At 44.6% G+C, this 14,258-nt stretch overlaps 1 protein-coding gene across 6 annotated transcripts in view; it reads right to left on the bottom strand.

The window, feature by feature from the left end:
- The window catches only part of WRN (WRN RecQ like helicase), a 111,843-nt gene that overhangs the window by 11,884 nt on the left and 85,701 nt on the right, over positions 1-14,258 (bottom strand). For all 6 annotated transcript variants that reach the window (XM_073340321.2, XM_073340325.2, XM_073340320.2 and 3 more), the window contains exons 28-32: positions 13,533-13,605; positions 13,029-13,141; positions 11,023-11,137; positions 7,419-7,550; positions 2,758-2,920 (exon numbers count right to left, since the gene is read on the bottom strand). In XM_073340321.2, the coding sequence (XP_073196422.2) occupies positions 2,758-2,920; positions 7,419-7,550; positions 11,023-11,137; positions 13,029-13,141; positions 13,533-13,605 (596 nt within the window). The remainder of the gene's footprint in view (positions 1-2,757; positions 2,921-7,418; positions 7,551-11,022; positions 11,138-13,028; positions 13,142-13,532; positions 13,606-14,258) is intronic.

Below are 14,258 nucleotides of genomic sequence, written 5' to 3'. Positions count from 1 at the left end.
GGGTATGCAGGGTGCAGGAGCAGGGGGGAGGGAGACACCCTGACATTAGCCCCCCTCTTCCTGCCCTGCACAGCAAGCAGGAGGCTCGGGGAGCAGCTCCAAGGCAGAGGGCAGGAGCAGCACATGGCAGTGGGGGAGGGACAGCTGAACTGCCCGCAATTGATAGTCTGCTGGGCAGCTGCTGCACAGGGAACGTAGAGGAGCAGGGAGCTGCTAGGGGGGCTGCCAGTCCACCCTAGTTCCAAGCCCCCACCAGCTAGCTCCACCCGGGTGCTCTTCCTGCAAGCAGTGGACAAAGCAGGCGGCTGCCAAAGGGAGCACTATACAACTTTAAACGAGCATGTCCCGTAATTGATCAGCAACATAACAACGAAACAATGTTAACCGGGATGACTTAAAGTGAGGAGTTCCTGTATTTGCTTATTTGTCACAAATATCATTTGCTGTTAGTTTGACATAACAAGGACTTCTCTGTAATCACATCAGCCACCCTGGTGACGGCACATCCAAACAAGCCAAACTCTCATGCTACAGGTCTGCCTGCACTCTCCTTAATGCATCCCTCTGCAGCCTCTTCCCCTATCCTCAGAATCACACCCCTAATGATCGAGTGATGTCACTGGCAATCACCTACCCTAATGTCATGGCCACCTCTCCATCTCAATCTCCTCCCCCAACTCACCCTTGCCCCTCTAATCACTACACACCATAAGGTGGCACTGGTACCTTTCATAAACACTTTCACAGATTCACAGAGTTTAAGGTCAGAAGGGACCATTGTGATCATAACGCAGGCCAGACAACTTCCCTGAATTAACTGTGGTTTAACTAGAACGGATCTTTTATAAAAAAATAAGCAATCTTAATTTAAAGACTTCAAGTGATGGAGTATCCACCACATCCCTGGGCAAATTGCTCCATCCAGTGATGGACCTCAATGTTAAAAGTCTGCGTCTTCTTTCTAGTCTGAAATCTGTTTATCACTTAACAGCTGCTCACACTCTGCTATCCAGAAATAAAGTGATGCACAGAATACAAATGAATCATCTCTGGTAAATACTGACAACATTCTTCATTTTACTTAAAAGGGACAAAAGTAGTTTACGTCCAAAACCTTACAGAAAAGCTTAACAGAAGTGTTTTCCTGATTTTTGTAGTTAAGTGGAAGTAGATTGTTCAACAAGTTCTGCAACAAGAGTGCTGCAGCCCAAACACCACGGCATTGTGTTAGCACATGGAAACAAAGGAGTGACTGACTATAAACGTAGCAGCCAGGTGTCACTGTCCCAGCTGAATGAAATGCACAGAGCTAAACACTCCACCCTGTGGAAGTCATTCAGATTTTATGGGGTTATCTGTAGTACAGATAAGAAGCTGATCTTGACAGTGCTGTTTAACAGGTACAACGCTGAATTGCATCTGGGCCCACAAGCCCTAGAAAGTTGCATGTGATCACTGTGCAGCAGACTGACCTACCTACAGGTCAGCTTAGTGTACAAAGTCCAGAAATAACAGAGCCCAGCTCTACAGCAGGGAATTGCTGAACTGGTGAGAATGAACCTTCAGACTCCCAGAAACTCCTCTGGTTCTTCTAAGCTCCATGCTTTCCTCCTGCGAATGGCAATGACTCATGAATGGCCCCAGTAGAATTGGGGGTATGGAAAGAAGAGAAGACTCAGAGCATTTTTCCTTATTGTTACTGTGTAACGCCAACAGACCGTAATTGTCGGCGGGCGGGATTGAACCGGGGACCTCTGGAGCTTAGTGTAAGAGCCTCTACAGCATGAGCTAAAAGCCGACTGACTCTTAGCTAAGGCTGTAGAGCAGACTCATTTTCTCTCTCTCTCTCTAAGTGGTCTCAGTGCCACCAGATGGAACAGAACACCACACCCAGGAGGTGTGTGGGTTACAATTGTAACTGGTGTCCTTTTAAATAGAATGAAGATCATCATCAATAGTTGCCACATTAGAGATCTGGGTTCTATCTCCAGCTCTGCTAGAAATGACAAATGCAACTTCTCCATTACCTCACCTGCAATACGGAGGGATGATAGCTACTTCCTTCTGATGGGGAAACAACCACAGAGATGACACGACTCACCCAAGGCCAAGCAGTAGATCAGTGGAAGAGCTGGAAATTGAAACCCTGCTTTGGGGCTACCAGTTGTGAGCTTAAATCACTAAATCAGGTGCCCATCTAACATTAAAGAATTCTGATAAGTTTTAAAATGCAGGTAACAATCTATTTATTAGTTTACTTGTCTGGTTCTCTTTATCACCCCAGTATCTTAAATGACCCAGGTTTGCAATGTGAGGAAATTCAAGATATTTTCAACGATTCACTTGGCATGCTGCTGATGCCTAACTATTCACTGGGGCCAACATTTTCAAACTCAGAGGCTGAAGTTAGGTGCCTAAATACGGACACAGTTAAAAAATTATGTCTGGATCTTTTTACATATTGTTGAGACACCAATCTTGTGTCTGCACTCAACTAAGAAGTTCTTAAAGAAAACTCCCCTCCTCCTCTCTTTTACGGCTTGAGGCTGTGGCTTGCCATGCACCCTTATCTCCCATTGGCTTGAAACCCAAGGGGAAGGCCCTTTGCCCTGCCATGCTCAGCCTGGCTCAGGAATGGGTCCTTTGAGTGATGAATTCTCACCAAAGGAACAAACAGGATACATACGTTTCTTGTTTGCTTTATTCATATCCCAATGACTGTCATTGAGACCTTCAGACTAGAGCTGTGCTTCTCACCTGAGTTGATGGGAGGGTTTTGGATGATATCAGTAATAAGCTTCTGAACCTCAGGAGTCAGACCCGCTCGTTCTAAGTCGACTGGGTAGCCAGCTTTCATGGCTTGGAATAAATGAGAGCCAACCACAGTGAGAGGCAGAGACCTGCTTTCACATATACTCTTCTGAGGAAACAATGAGAGAAGAAATCTGAAGTATTAAAAGCGTATGAGATCTAACAACAAAAGAACCAAAGCCCTCTTTGAATCCCACCACTGACTCGCCCTTTCTCAATTGTATCAAACATAAGCTTCTTGTCTTCACTTCCAAGACCTTTCACAGCCTAGTCCCACTTACCTTTGATCTTTCATTATCAAAAGGTTGGTTCCTGCCTCCAGCTGGCCCACGGCTCCATTCTTTATTGCCCACTTGCTAAATTTTCAAACTAGCACCTTGGTGCTTTCTCCCATGCTGCCCTGCTGCCTGGGAGGAGCTCCTGATAAACATCTGCAAAACTAACTCCTTATCTTCCTTCAAAACCTTCCTTAGGCTTGGTCTACACTGCATACTTACTTCAGTAATAACTACATCGCTCAGGGGTGTGAAAAATCCATACCCCTAAGCAACATCATTATACTGATCTTAACCCCCCAGATAGACAGCGCTATGTCAGCTGGAGAGCTGCTCCTGCCGACATAGCTCCCGCCTCTCACAGAGGTGGAGTTATGAAGCCTATGGGAGAGCTCTCTCCCGTCAGCTTACAGCGTCTTCACCAGGCCTGCTAGAGCAGCAAAGCTGCATCCGTGCTGCTGCACTGATGTAAATTTGTAGTGTAGACCTGCCCTCAAAAGTCTCCTTTGCTGGGAGGCCTACAAAAAACATGACAACTGTTAGGCTGCTGGTGTGCTGAGACCACTGCTGTCATGTCCTGATGTTTTCTTGTACTCCCTCTGCCTGTCTGTATTCATCTGTTGGTTTTTCTTTTATGCTTAGATTGCTCTGAGATGCTCTTTAGGGCAGGGATTGTCTTTTTGTTCTGTTTGTACAGCCCCTAGCACAATGGAGTCGTGGTCGGTGACTGGGACTCCTAGGCACCATGGTAATACAAATAATAAATGATAATGCATGGTGCATGCTGCTTCACAAAGCAACAGCAAGAACAGGAGACCATCGCCTTTGACTACACAACAAGAACTCCAAACCACTTTACAAGGCACGTTTTACTGATCTCTTTCAGATACTGAATCCAATCTGTAAAGAGGTTTCACTTCAAAATATTATTGCTGGCTTGGAGAGCAATCTCTCACTGTGACCCTGAAATCCCATGCATATTAAAGATTCTGCTCTGAGTTCAAATGTCTAAGGAGCAGAACCCAGAGCTCCATCCTTTAGCAGTGGCCGTGGAGCCGCTCCAGACTTGCTACTACACTGTCATGGGGCTAGAGCAAAGAGAGACAATAAGCTCTTGCCAGAACCTACATGCTACATAGGGCCAGTGCATCTCTATGGTTTGCTCTATACCTCTGGCCTGCTCACAGTCGCCCCTATGGAGACAGCCACCACCAAGCTCTGCTCTGCTACCTGGAAGATGCGGATCAGTCTCTGAGCATGGCAGTCTGCACCATGCAAAGGGAATCCTATTTTCACTGCATATTGGGTCTTCCACAGCTATTTCCAGGGCAACAGGATTTCACTGGTGATGGAGAGAAGTTTAATGATAACCTAGTAGCTGTAACTGTGTAATCAGCTCAGCTCACTTGTAACGTTCGGTTTGTTAAAGCCCAAAACATTCCTCAATAAAGCAGCCAATTATCTACACCTTAACTGCAAGAGATCTGTAAATGCAGCAACCCTCACTGAGTCCTAATGTCACTGTTGGCACCGCCAGAATAGAAATGATAACAAACAAAAGCTGAGTATTTCAAGTTCTTTTAGGTGGACTCCATTACCACAATCTTGGGGCAACATCTTTGATTTTGCTTGACTAGAGTTGAATTTTTTTACTGACTGGATTTAAAATTAATTATTTTCCCTGAAAGAATTAGGCTTTATGTTTCTTTTATTGACTTTCCCCCAGACAATACACACAGGGGAAATGCAATAATCACGGTTATTTGATACTGGGCATCAAATTACCTAACGCTAATTGTTCTATTGCTTCTCGTTAATTAGTCCTTGGGCATTTTAATATAGCGACTATCTGACAAGTTCACTCACACACTCTTGGGAGGGATAAGAGAAGCTTGAGGCTATTTCAGCATCATACTAATGGATCGAAGAGCAATAAAAAGTGAGAAGCTGAACAAAACAGATATAAAAGCAATGGATTATGGAACCCGCCTTCGAAGGCACAGAGCAACATGCATATTTCTCCCAGTGTGCTATGGCTCTCAGCCTACATAACAAATTAATAAAGAGTCCAATGCAAAGCCCCTGGTAAGGTCACATTATGATTAGGCAATGAAGGTTGGCTAGTTGTAAGTGGAGTTCTTTGAGACAGACTCTTGCATGTTCACTCCTGCGATACGCTGACTGGGAGCAGCCAGGGCAGTGCAACCTTCTACTAGCCGTGCGCGTTAGTGCACATCCCTCCCCTGCCCCCAGCATCGGTGCGCGTTCTGTGGGTGTGGCTATAAAAGGGGGGCTTGGCGCTACTGCCATCTCAGTTCCTTCCAACTACAAAAGTGGAATGCCACCTAACACTAAAACTAGGATGCTGGAGGAGCGGGGAACGCAGGTGGGGAGTGTGAACACGCAGAGTACACCTCAAAGAATTCCAGTTACCACCACCCAACCTTCACTACTTCTTCGAGTGTCCTCTGCATGTTCCCACTCTCGGGACAGTTAGACACGCAGGACTGTAAATAAGGAAGGAGGGAGCAGAGTTTTAATTAAATAATGACTGAAGCACCACTCTGCCAAACTGTGCTTCAGAGCTGGATGCCAGATCCAATGCATAAGGTCCTGTAAAAGTGTGACTTGAACGCCATGGAGCAGCCCTGCATATTTCAATACGAGGAATATGTTTGGAGACTGCTACAGATGTACCTACCCTTCTGAGAATGGGTTCTAAGAGGACCAGAAGGAGAAAGGGAAGCTTTTTGATAAAATTCCTCAATACAAAGTCTAACCCGTCTGGACAGGAACTGTGCTGAAATGGCCTGACCCTTAGAAGTACCAGCAAATGAAACAAATAACTTGGACAAGACATGAAGTTCTTCATTCTATCAGGTAATATAAGCTAAGAGCACTCATTTAAGCAATGTAATCTAGACTCCCCTTTATGCGAATGAGGTTTAGGAAAAAAACAAGTAAATTTATATTCTGATTGATACAGAACTCCGAGACAACCTTTGGAAGGAATTTAGGATGTGGTCTAAGATGACTTTATCTTTATGAAAAGTAGTATGGGGAAGGTGGTCTGCCATCAGTGCATACAACTCACTAATTTTTCTGGTGGAAGAAATTGCTATTATAAAAAGCTGTCTCTATGGAAAGATGAAACAAAACAATCCCGTAGAGGCTCAAGCGGGGAAGATATAGGTTGTCTTAGTACTAATTCAAATTCCATGGAGGGACCGGGTCATGAACTGGGGGATATGGAGTCAATAAACTTTTAAAAAAGGTTTTCATGAGACTGTATGAGAAGGTGGCTTTAACCTTTACATGAGTATGGACTACTGCCATTGCTGCTAGGTGGACTTTAGTCAAGAGAAACAAACCCATTGTTTTTAAGTGTACCAAGTGTTCCAAAACCGTTTGTATAAGGGCTGAATCTGGGTCAACATTCCTATCCGCTGCCCAAATAATTAATCTTCTCCATTTAAACTCTTAACTTCTCTCTGTCCTTGCGCCATCTGCCCACCCCTTGTATGCACTACAGAGAGGTGCCTACCTGGTGAGCAGACCTCCAAATCCTCTCTCTTGGGTAGAACTACACTTGGTCTGATGCTTGGGGCCTTTCTCTGCTACAAGGGCAGATTTGCCCTTAAATGCACAAAAGGTGATTCCAAGTCACGGTTCCCAGAACTGTGCATATGCAATATTTTGTGCACTACCAACTCCCAAGTGCCTGTCTTAGCAGATTTGAGTAACATGGCTGAGATCAGGGTACAGAAAGAATCACAGCTTTGGAAGTCTCAATCAGAAAGTTGCACTGATATTTAGTCTTTCAATTTTACACTGAATTTTCCTGTGGGGCTTTTTTCAGGCCATTCGAAACTTACATGGAGGTACAATGCAAAGGGTTTGATTTTTTTATATCCAGAACAGGGACACGGTACTCACCAGCCCAGGAGAAATGTCTACATGCAGCCCTATGTACTGTGTCTATGCCATAGTGCTATGGTACAGAAAGATGCTTCCATCTGACTATTGTGGGTTAAGAGATAAGTCCAGTTGGAGGTGGAAATGGCACAGTTATAGCAAAAACAGTTCCCAGTGCTGCCTGGCCAGCCAGTGCAGATGGGGCATTCTGTTCCAGATATGGCAGGGATTTGGTGTTCCAAAAGAAGGGGCTCATTGGCAGCATAGGGAGGATTTAAGAGAACAGCAGCAACTAACTCGGTCTGGCCCTCAAGGCTCATGTTTTAACAAGTTTGCAATCCCCAGACACACAATATTTCCACCATCTATTTTAGACAACCAGCATATCCACATCCCCGCCAATGGGAACTAACTTACCAAAGACTGGTTCTTCTCATGGAACAGCATGTATGTTATGAGCTGTGACTGCGGAAGGGGGCTGCACCCACCTCTCTTCTGGAGGGCTGCTAGCTGCTGTTCCCTAGATCCACAAGTAGGGAATGTGTCTGTCTGTAGGGTGACAAACAAGAGTAAGCAGGAATGAAGCCCAGTAACAGCTGCCCAAGAAATCATCCTGTCTGGTCATCTGCTCTGGAATTGGAAATGGAAGAGCTAGACTTTGAGCAAACTGGACTGTACAGTCAGACTGTTCAACACATAAACAGTAGAACAACCCCAAGATGGATGCTTATAATTCATATGCACACGTACACACATGTGTGCTGAAGCAAGCTATAGGACAGTCTGCTTAACATACCTGAGGGGTCACAAAATAACTGGTGTCTGGACTGACAAACACCAGACTGGTTGGTGAGTTTCTGAATTAGTCTGCACTGTTAAGAAAGTTTGATACTCATATGTACCGTAATATAGTAATGTAGAGTAATCTTTTATTTTTAAATAAACATGTATTTTTATGTGTTCTAAGTTACAAATTTGTTTTTAAAAACTTGACAAGACTCCTTCTCCCAACCTCACTCCACACACACACGGTTCTGCCTTCACGGAAGAGGCCAACACAGCCTGCATCCCAGCGACCTGATCTGTGAAGCAGAGAGAAAACTCCTCCCAACAGTGGGAAACACTCATCTCTACCCAAGCACAGACAGTTCGGCAGGCACTCTTCCTGCCTGGACGTATCTGCTGGTTGGGACTCTGCAGGCGCTAGAGTGGAGAATAAGAATCCTTTCACATCTAGGGTAAGCATAAGAGTGCAAAAACTCAGAACACGATTTCTACTACTGGTAGCACAGAATCCCCCTGGTGCTTTGTCTGTCGCCACAATGATCAGCAAAGAAAGCACACTGGGACAGGGTGCCACCCTATGGATAGTAATGGACAGAATAATATCTAATGCTTTTCATCAGTAGATCCCAAAGCACTTCACGAAGGATGTCAGTATCATTATCCCCATTTTACAGTTCACAAAACTGAGGCATGGAGCAGTGAAATGACTTGCCCAAAGCCACAGCAGATCAGCAACAGAGCTGGGACCAGACCTCTGACCTCCCAAATCTAAGCCCAGTGCTCTGTCCACTAGGCCAGAAGAAGGGAATCATAACGTTCAGTGAGAATATTGGAAGAGTGGGTCCACTGAGCAAAGCATCCTTCATTCAGAACAGTCAGGTCCACCAGTCTCCCAGGATGGACCAATAAAATGGGAAGCAAAGGTGAGTCCTGCCCTCAAACCATGACAGGCAATAGTCTGACCCTGACAAAGGCGAATTCCATATGTCTCAGTCTCCAACCCCAACCCAAATATCAAATCTGGAGTGTAACCAGCTTTGTGTGCTGAGCCAGAAACATCTGAAACAGTTCCATGGTTGTCATGGCAGCAACGAGACAATGGACCCATCCAGACCAGTTATTTTGTGAAAGGACATTCAAAATACTGAGGACAATCGCCTCAGTGGCTGAAGCACCAAACCAGACAGGAATTCAATCAGCTCAGCAAGGAAACCTGAGTGAAGAAAGACGGCATGTACACCAGTACAAGCTACATTTGAGACTGGTCCTAGGACTCAAGGTGGACACTGACAGGAGTTCAGTGATGGGGTCGGTGTTGGGGAGTTGAGAGGAACCTCCTACATTTAAGATCAGATGCGAACAGCACAGACCCAGGACTTCTGCAGTCCTCATTATAATTAGAAATATCTATTTCTTTCCGCTACAGATTTGCCAGCCACTATGTTTAGGGCCACATCCTGCAGTCTGCCTTTACTGGAAATTTTGCCTGAGTGAATAACTGAAGGCTTTGGTCCACATTTAGCACCGCAAATCAATACAATTTAAAAAAAAAAAAAACAATGGCTAACAAAACCCATTTTGCTTGTTTTCAAATATGAGCCACTGAAAGTCAAGAGCTGGAATGCTGATTTTGTATAAACCGAGCCACTTTGAAAAAGAGCACTGATGATAAAAGAGCTCAGTCTGCAATTTACCATGAATCCTAAAAACAGGCTGCATAGTTACTAGCTATTTTAAGAAAAACTGGATGCTTGCCACACACTATTTTAGGGAGTTTATATATGATTTCTAAAAGAACGGAAAGCAAGCTTGGGGAACTGGTGAATAATCAGCCCTCCTCTAAGTGTAACAAGATGTGTGCATTGACCCCATACTCAGAAGATTTCCTTCCCAGAAATCTAGGAACTACAACACTGGTGTACCCAAGCATAGACTAATTTCTAACCTCTCCACTGCTGCCATCTAGCCTTCCTTCTTGGGGAAGTAACAGTGAGGTTCCTTTCTTTGTTACCAGCACCACATGGGCATTCTGATTGTGGCCATTAACAGGTTCCATTGAAAAGAAACCTTGTTGTAGGGCTCATCTCACAGCAGGTATTATTGCTCCACAGCTGCCAGGAGGAGGGGGATTAGGCCAAGTGTTTCCTCACTTTCTAGTCCCTTTGCCAGATAGAGAGATCAAGCCAAGCCTTGAATTGCTGAGGCCTACATGGGATTTAGATGAGAGTCTCCCCACCTTAGGAATGAGGTTCTCAACGCCCCTGTGTTTTGCTTGTTCTCCAGGCGAGCCATGGCTGCTAATCTGTTCCACAGGTATTTACATAGAACGTATCCAGTATCATTACGCACTGTGTAACCTGGAACTTCTGGATCAAAATGATTTCCATTGCATATGTGAAGAAATGAACAGCTACAGGCATAGGTGCTGGAACAAAGGGTGCTGCTGCACTCCCCGGCTTGAAGTGGTTTCCGTCATATACAGGGTTTGCAGTTTGGTTCAATGGCTCTCAGCACCCCCACTATACAAATTGCTCCAGCACCCTTGCCCACAGAGAAGCTTGTAATCATGACATGCCAAGTCCAGGGCATGGGAGACCAAGCTTACCCACTCAACCCAGTAGCCAGCCTTGTCAGTTATTCAAGGAGTGATGAAGATAGCCCCTTGAGTAACCTACAGGATGCTTAGCTATGATGTACATGAGACGGTCATATCTCAGGAGCTACCCTCAGGAGGGCATCTACTTCGCCACAGACAGATTGGGTAAAAGAAAGGAAGAATCCTTAACAAGAGGTGGGAGAAAGAACATGGGAAACTGGAGAACATGAAGGGAAAAACAAGGGCAAGAAGAAATGAAAGGAGAGGAGCTGATATTGTATTTTGAAAACTTCTTCAGAAACCTATTTAGAAGCCCACTTTCTCCGGTCTACTTGTCATCCACCACACGGCCAACCAGACAAGCTGGATGCCACTCCCAAGGCCCACCCGTTCATTGCTGCAGAGGAAGCAGAATCAGCCCGGAGGAGTGAGAGGAGGGCTTTGCTCAGTATCAGCAACTTGAGGTGATTCAGGAGGATTGTTCACAGGCTACAACACGAGTCCTGTCCTGTAATTGGAGGAAGGACAGGGACCCATGCCAGAAAGCCTGAAAAATGCAACTTGTAAATCACAAGCTGAGGCAGATCTCGAGGGCTCCACCAAGGAAGCAGAAGGCCCTGCTGAAGGAAAAAATCTTACCTCCAGGTTATTTGCATGGCAAAACTCCTTGATATCATCCAGGAGAGGAACCAACATGGCAGATTTTGCTTCAGATACGCCATCAATTCTCTTCACATTTTCAACAGTCGTAGGCCTATTTCGGGTAGAACAAGAACATGCTGGAGAGTTACCGGGCTTTGCTGGTTTATGTTTTGGAACGTGAAGTATAGAACAGAACAGGAATGACAATCCCCGCTTTAACCACAGATTACACTGACAGGTGATTACTCTGCCATCACAGCACTGGCTGCGTTTTAGTCATGTTATTTTTCAAAGTTCTTATAAAAAGGTCTGTGGAGGAAGTGTGTGGCTTTTTGCTAGTCCTTAATATTTTCTGGCACATACATTATTTTGCAACTAATAACTAATGTATTTTTTTTTTTATGTTCTGTCATGGCAAACTGGCTATAAACTGGGCTTCAACCACTTGCAGGGGTCAAAAAGGGATTCCCTCTACAATCTATTCTGGGTTTTTTGTTTTTATCTGCTTCCTCTGAAGCATCAGAGATGGCCACGGCTGGAGACAGGACACTGGACAGGGAGGACCAGGGCTCTGAAGTGGCACAGAGCATTCAGTCTCTCACGGGCTTGGCTGGCTGGTTCTTGCTCACATACTCAGGGTCCAACTGAATGCCATGTGTGGGGTCAGGGAAGACTTTTCCCCAGGTCAGACTGGCAGGGACCTTGGGGAGTTTTCACCTTCCTCTTCAGCGTGTGGGTATGGGGGTGACTTGCCCGGATTATCTGGGTAAATCTCATCTATCCTTTCCCTGCCACTGCAGGGACCTCAGGCACTCGTGCACCTCGGTCCCTCCTGTTCTTTCCTGGTGACAGAGTACAGCCTCGTCTCCTATCGACTGTAAATCTTTAGTGTAATTTTGATTGTTGGGTTTGGCATGAGGGTGCTAGGTGGAACTGGTGGCTTATGATATACAGGAGATCTGACTAGACGATCTGGAAGTCCCTTCTGGCTTTAAACTCTATGGGTTTGTTTACACAGCATAATAAACCTGTCTGCGAGACCTGTACCTGCAGACTCTGTTTCCAAGCCTGCACTTGAGTGTCCATACTGCACAGGAAACCCAAGCCTCACACCTGTGCTGGCACATCCATACTGGACTACGCAGACCCAGTCACAACTTCAGCTTCTGTAGGTGAATACCATCATATCCTGGGTTCCTCGTGCCCTCACCAGCTGTGGCCACTCTATGGCTTGGATCATAGTGCCTTGTGGGAGAACTTGTCTGCCTATCCCACAGGAATTGAGCAGAAGTGTTTTGACAGTTTTTGCCTGCGAACATATCCAGCTGAGCCATTTTGTGTCTGCATGCTCCCAGCAGCTGGAGCCATCAACATGGATCTCGACCCTGAGAATTTGCTCGTGGGAGAGGCTGATAAATGGACCATGAAGGCAGACATCACTGGCAGTGGTGAAGGTTGACTTGACAAGGTACTTTCAGAAACAGAGTAATTGATACATGCAGTCAAATTTCACCTGTAGAGCTAAACCAACATAAGCAATAACTGCAATGTTGCTCTCGCTGCATGCCATCTGAGTTCACATAGCTCCCTAGACATGTGGAATGGAGGTAGCTACAATATCCTTGGGGCTACTAAAAATGTTAATAAACTTTACACATACATTTTCAGAATTTATGTGATCACAAAATTCAGACACACACACAGCAGAAGCGCTCAGTTTGAGGAGTTCTTCCTGCACCTCTTGATAGTAACAGTGTACCAAAATGAGAAGTTTTTCTTTAAAATTTGGTCAGATTAATAATTCTGCTGATGCAGAAAGTTACTGAACTGGAAGCATGTGGAAAAACAGAATTCCTCAATATGTTTATGTACAACACCTAAAATCTATGGCACATGGGAAGTAATGCATCAACATAATTCTGTTACTAACTTGGCTTGCAGGAGTGAGAGTAAGACTCCAGAGCACCTTTGGACTTGTGTGGTTTTCAAACTGAAGACTTTACCTTATTTTGGCCATGTCCACCAATATTTTATTTGTTGCCAACACAGCCGGAGGAATATCCTTCTCACTGGCTAGCTTCTGTCTGGCTGCCAGCAGCTTACTGTATAGAACAGTCTGTAAAGAACAAAGCCAAAGTATGAATACATGTAAGACTTTGCTTTAAAGAACACTTTAAGTCAAGGACTTAGAAGTGATTAAAGTATGGGAAGAAAACTTCTACATGAGAAAGCAAACTACCACCCAAAAATAAAACAGATGAGCAGTCAGAATCTAAACCACATCCATACCATAATCTCAACATTTTTAAATTCTCATCAAGGACTCCAGTTCAAGGCACCTTCCTAAAATTTAGGGTAAAAGCTGAAAAATCCAGTTTAACAGCAGTTTCTCTGGTTGACTCTTTGGAGGGACAAGGATGGTCTCTAGGACTGCGTTAGATGTACACAAGCACAATTTTAATGCATTTCTTACACAAGCAGATGCCCTTTCTGTTTAATAGACTTACGTGCAGTTCCCTCTCTCTGGATGAAACAGCAGGTTCTGGAGATTTCAGTTTGATTGGTGACTGCACCAGGTCACTATTAAATTTAAAAAAAAAAATAAAATGTGACATTCATATTCCTATTAGATCAATTTATCAATTCACTTTGCACCGGCTCTGCTCTGCTGAGATTAGTAGGTTTGGGAGTCCTAGTGTATATGAGCCAGCCAGACAGGTGGTCTCAGCCAATCTAGTTGCCATTTGCATTAAAACACATCTGCATAGACACACCAGAGTCCACACTAGGAGTTATCCTGGTATAACTACAGCAATACAATTATACCAGTATAACTATGCTGCTGAATTTCTCCATTTAGGCTATGTCTACACTGCGCACTTTACAACAGCCTGGCTGTGTCACTACAGACACAGCGTTGTAAGGTGCACAGAAACCAACGATTCTTACGTTTTATATTATCTGGACCCATCCAAACACTGTATCACATATCCGGACCCATCCAAAAAAGGTATCAAGTTATCAAAAAATAGCAACTAAGCCAAAACCAAGTGACCAGCAAAGCAACCTGGAATAAATAAAAGCTATTTTATAGCTTGGTTTTTAATTAATGTTTGTTATGTTTATTTCCCTTGCATCTGAATTTAAAAGGTCAACAAATGAAAATGTGTCTTAATTTTAGAGTTTAAACACACCCCTAAAATCAAACCCAAAACAGACTGAATTAGCTGCAT

Source organism: Lepidochelys kempii, chromosome 4 (assembly GCF_965140285.1).
Source record: "Lepidochelys kempii isolate rLepKem1 chromosome 4, rLepKem1.hap1, whole genome shotgun sequence".
Classification (NCBI taxonomy): Eukaryota; Metazoa; Chordata; order Testudines; family Cheloniidae; genus Lepidochelys; species Lepidochelys kempii.
This window is presented reverse-complemented; position numbering and strand designations above follow the sequence as displayed.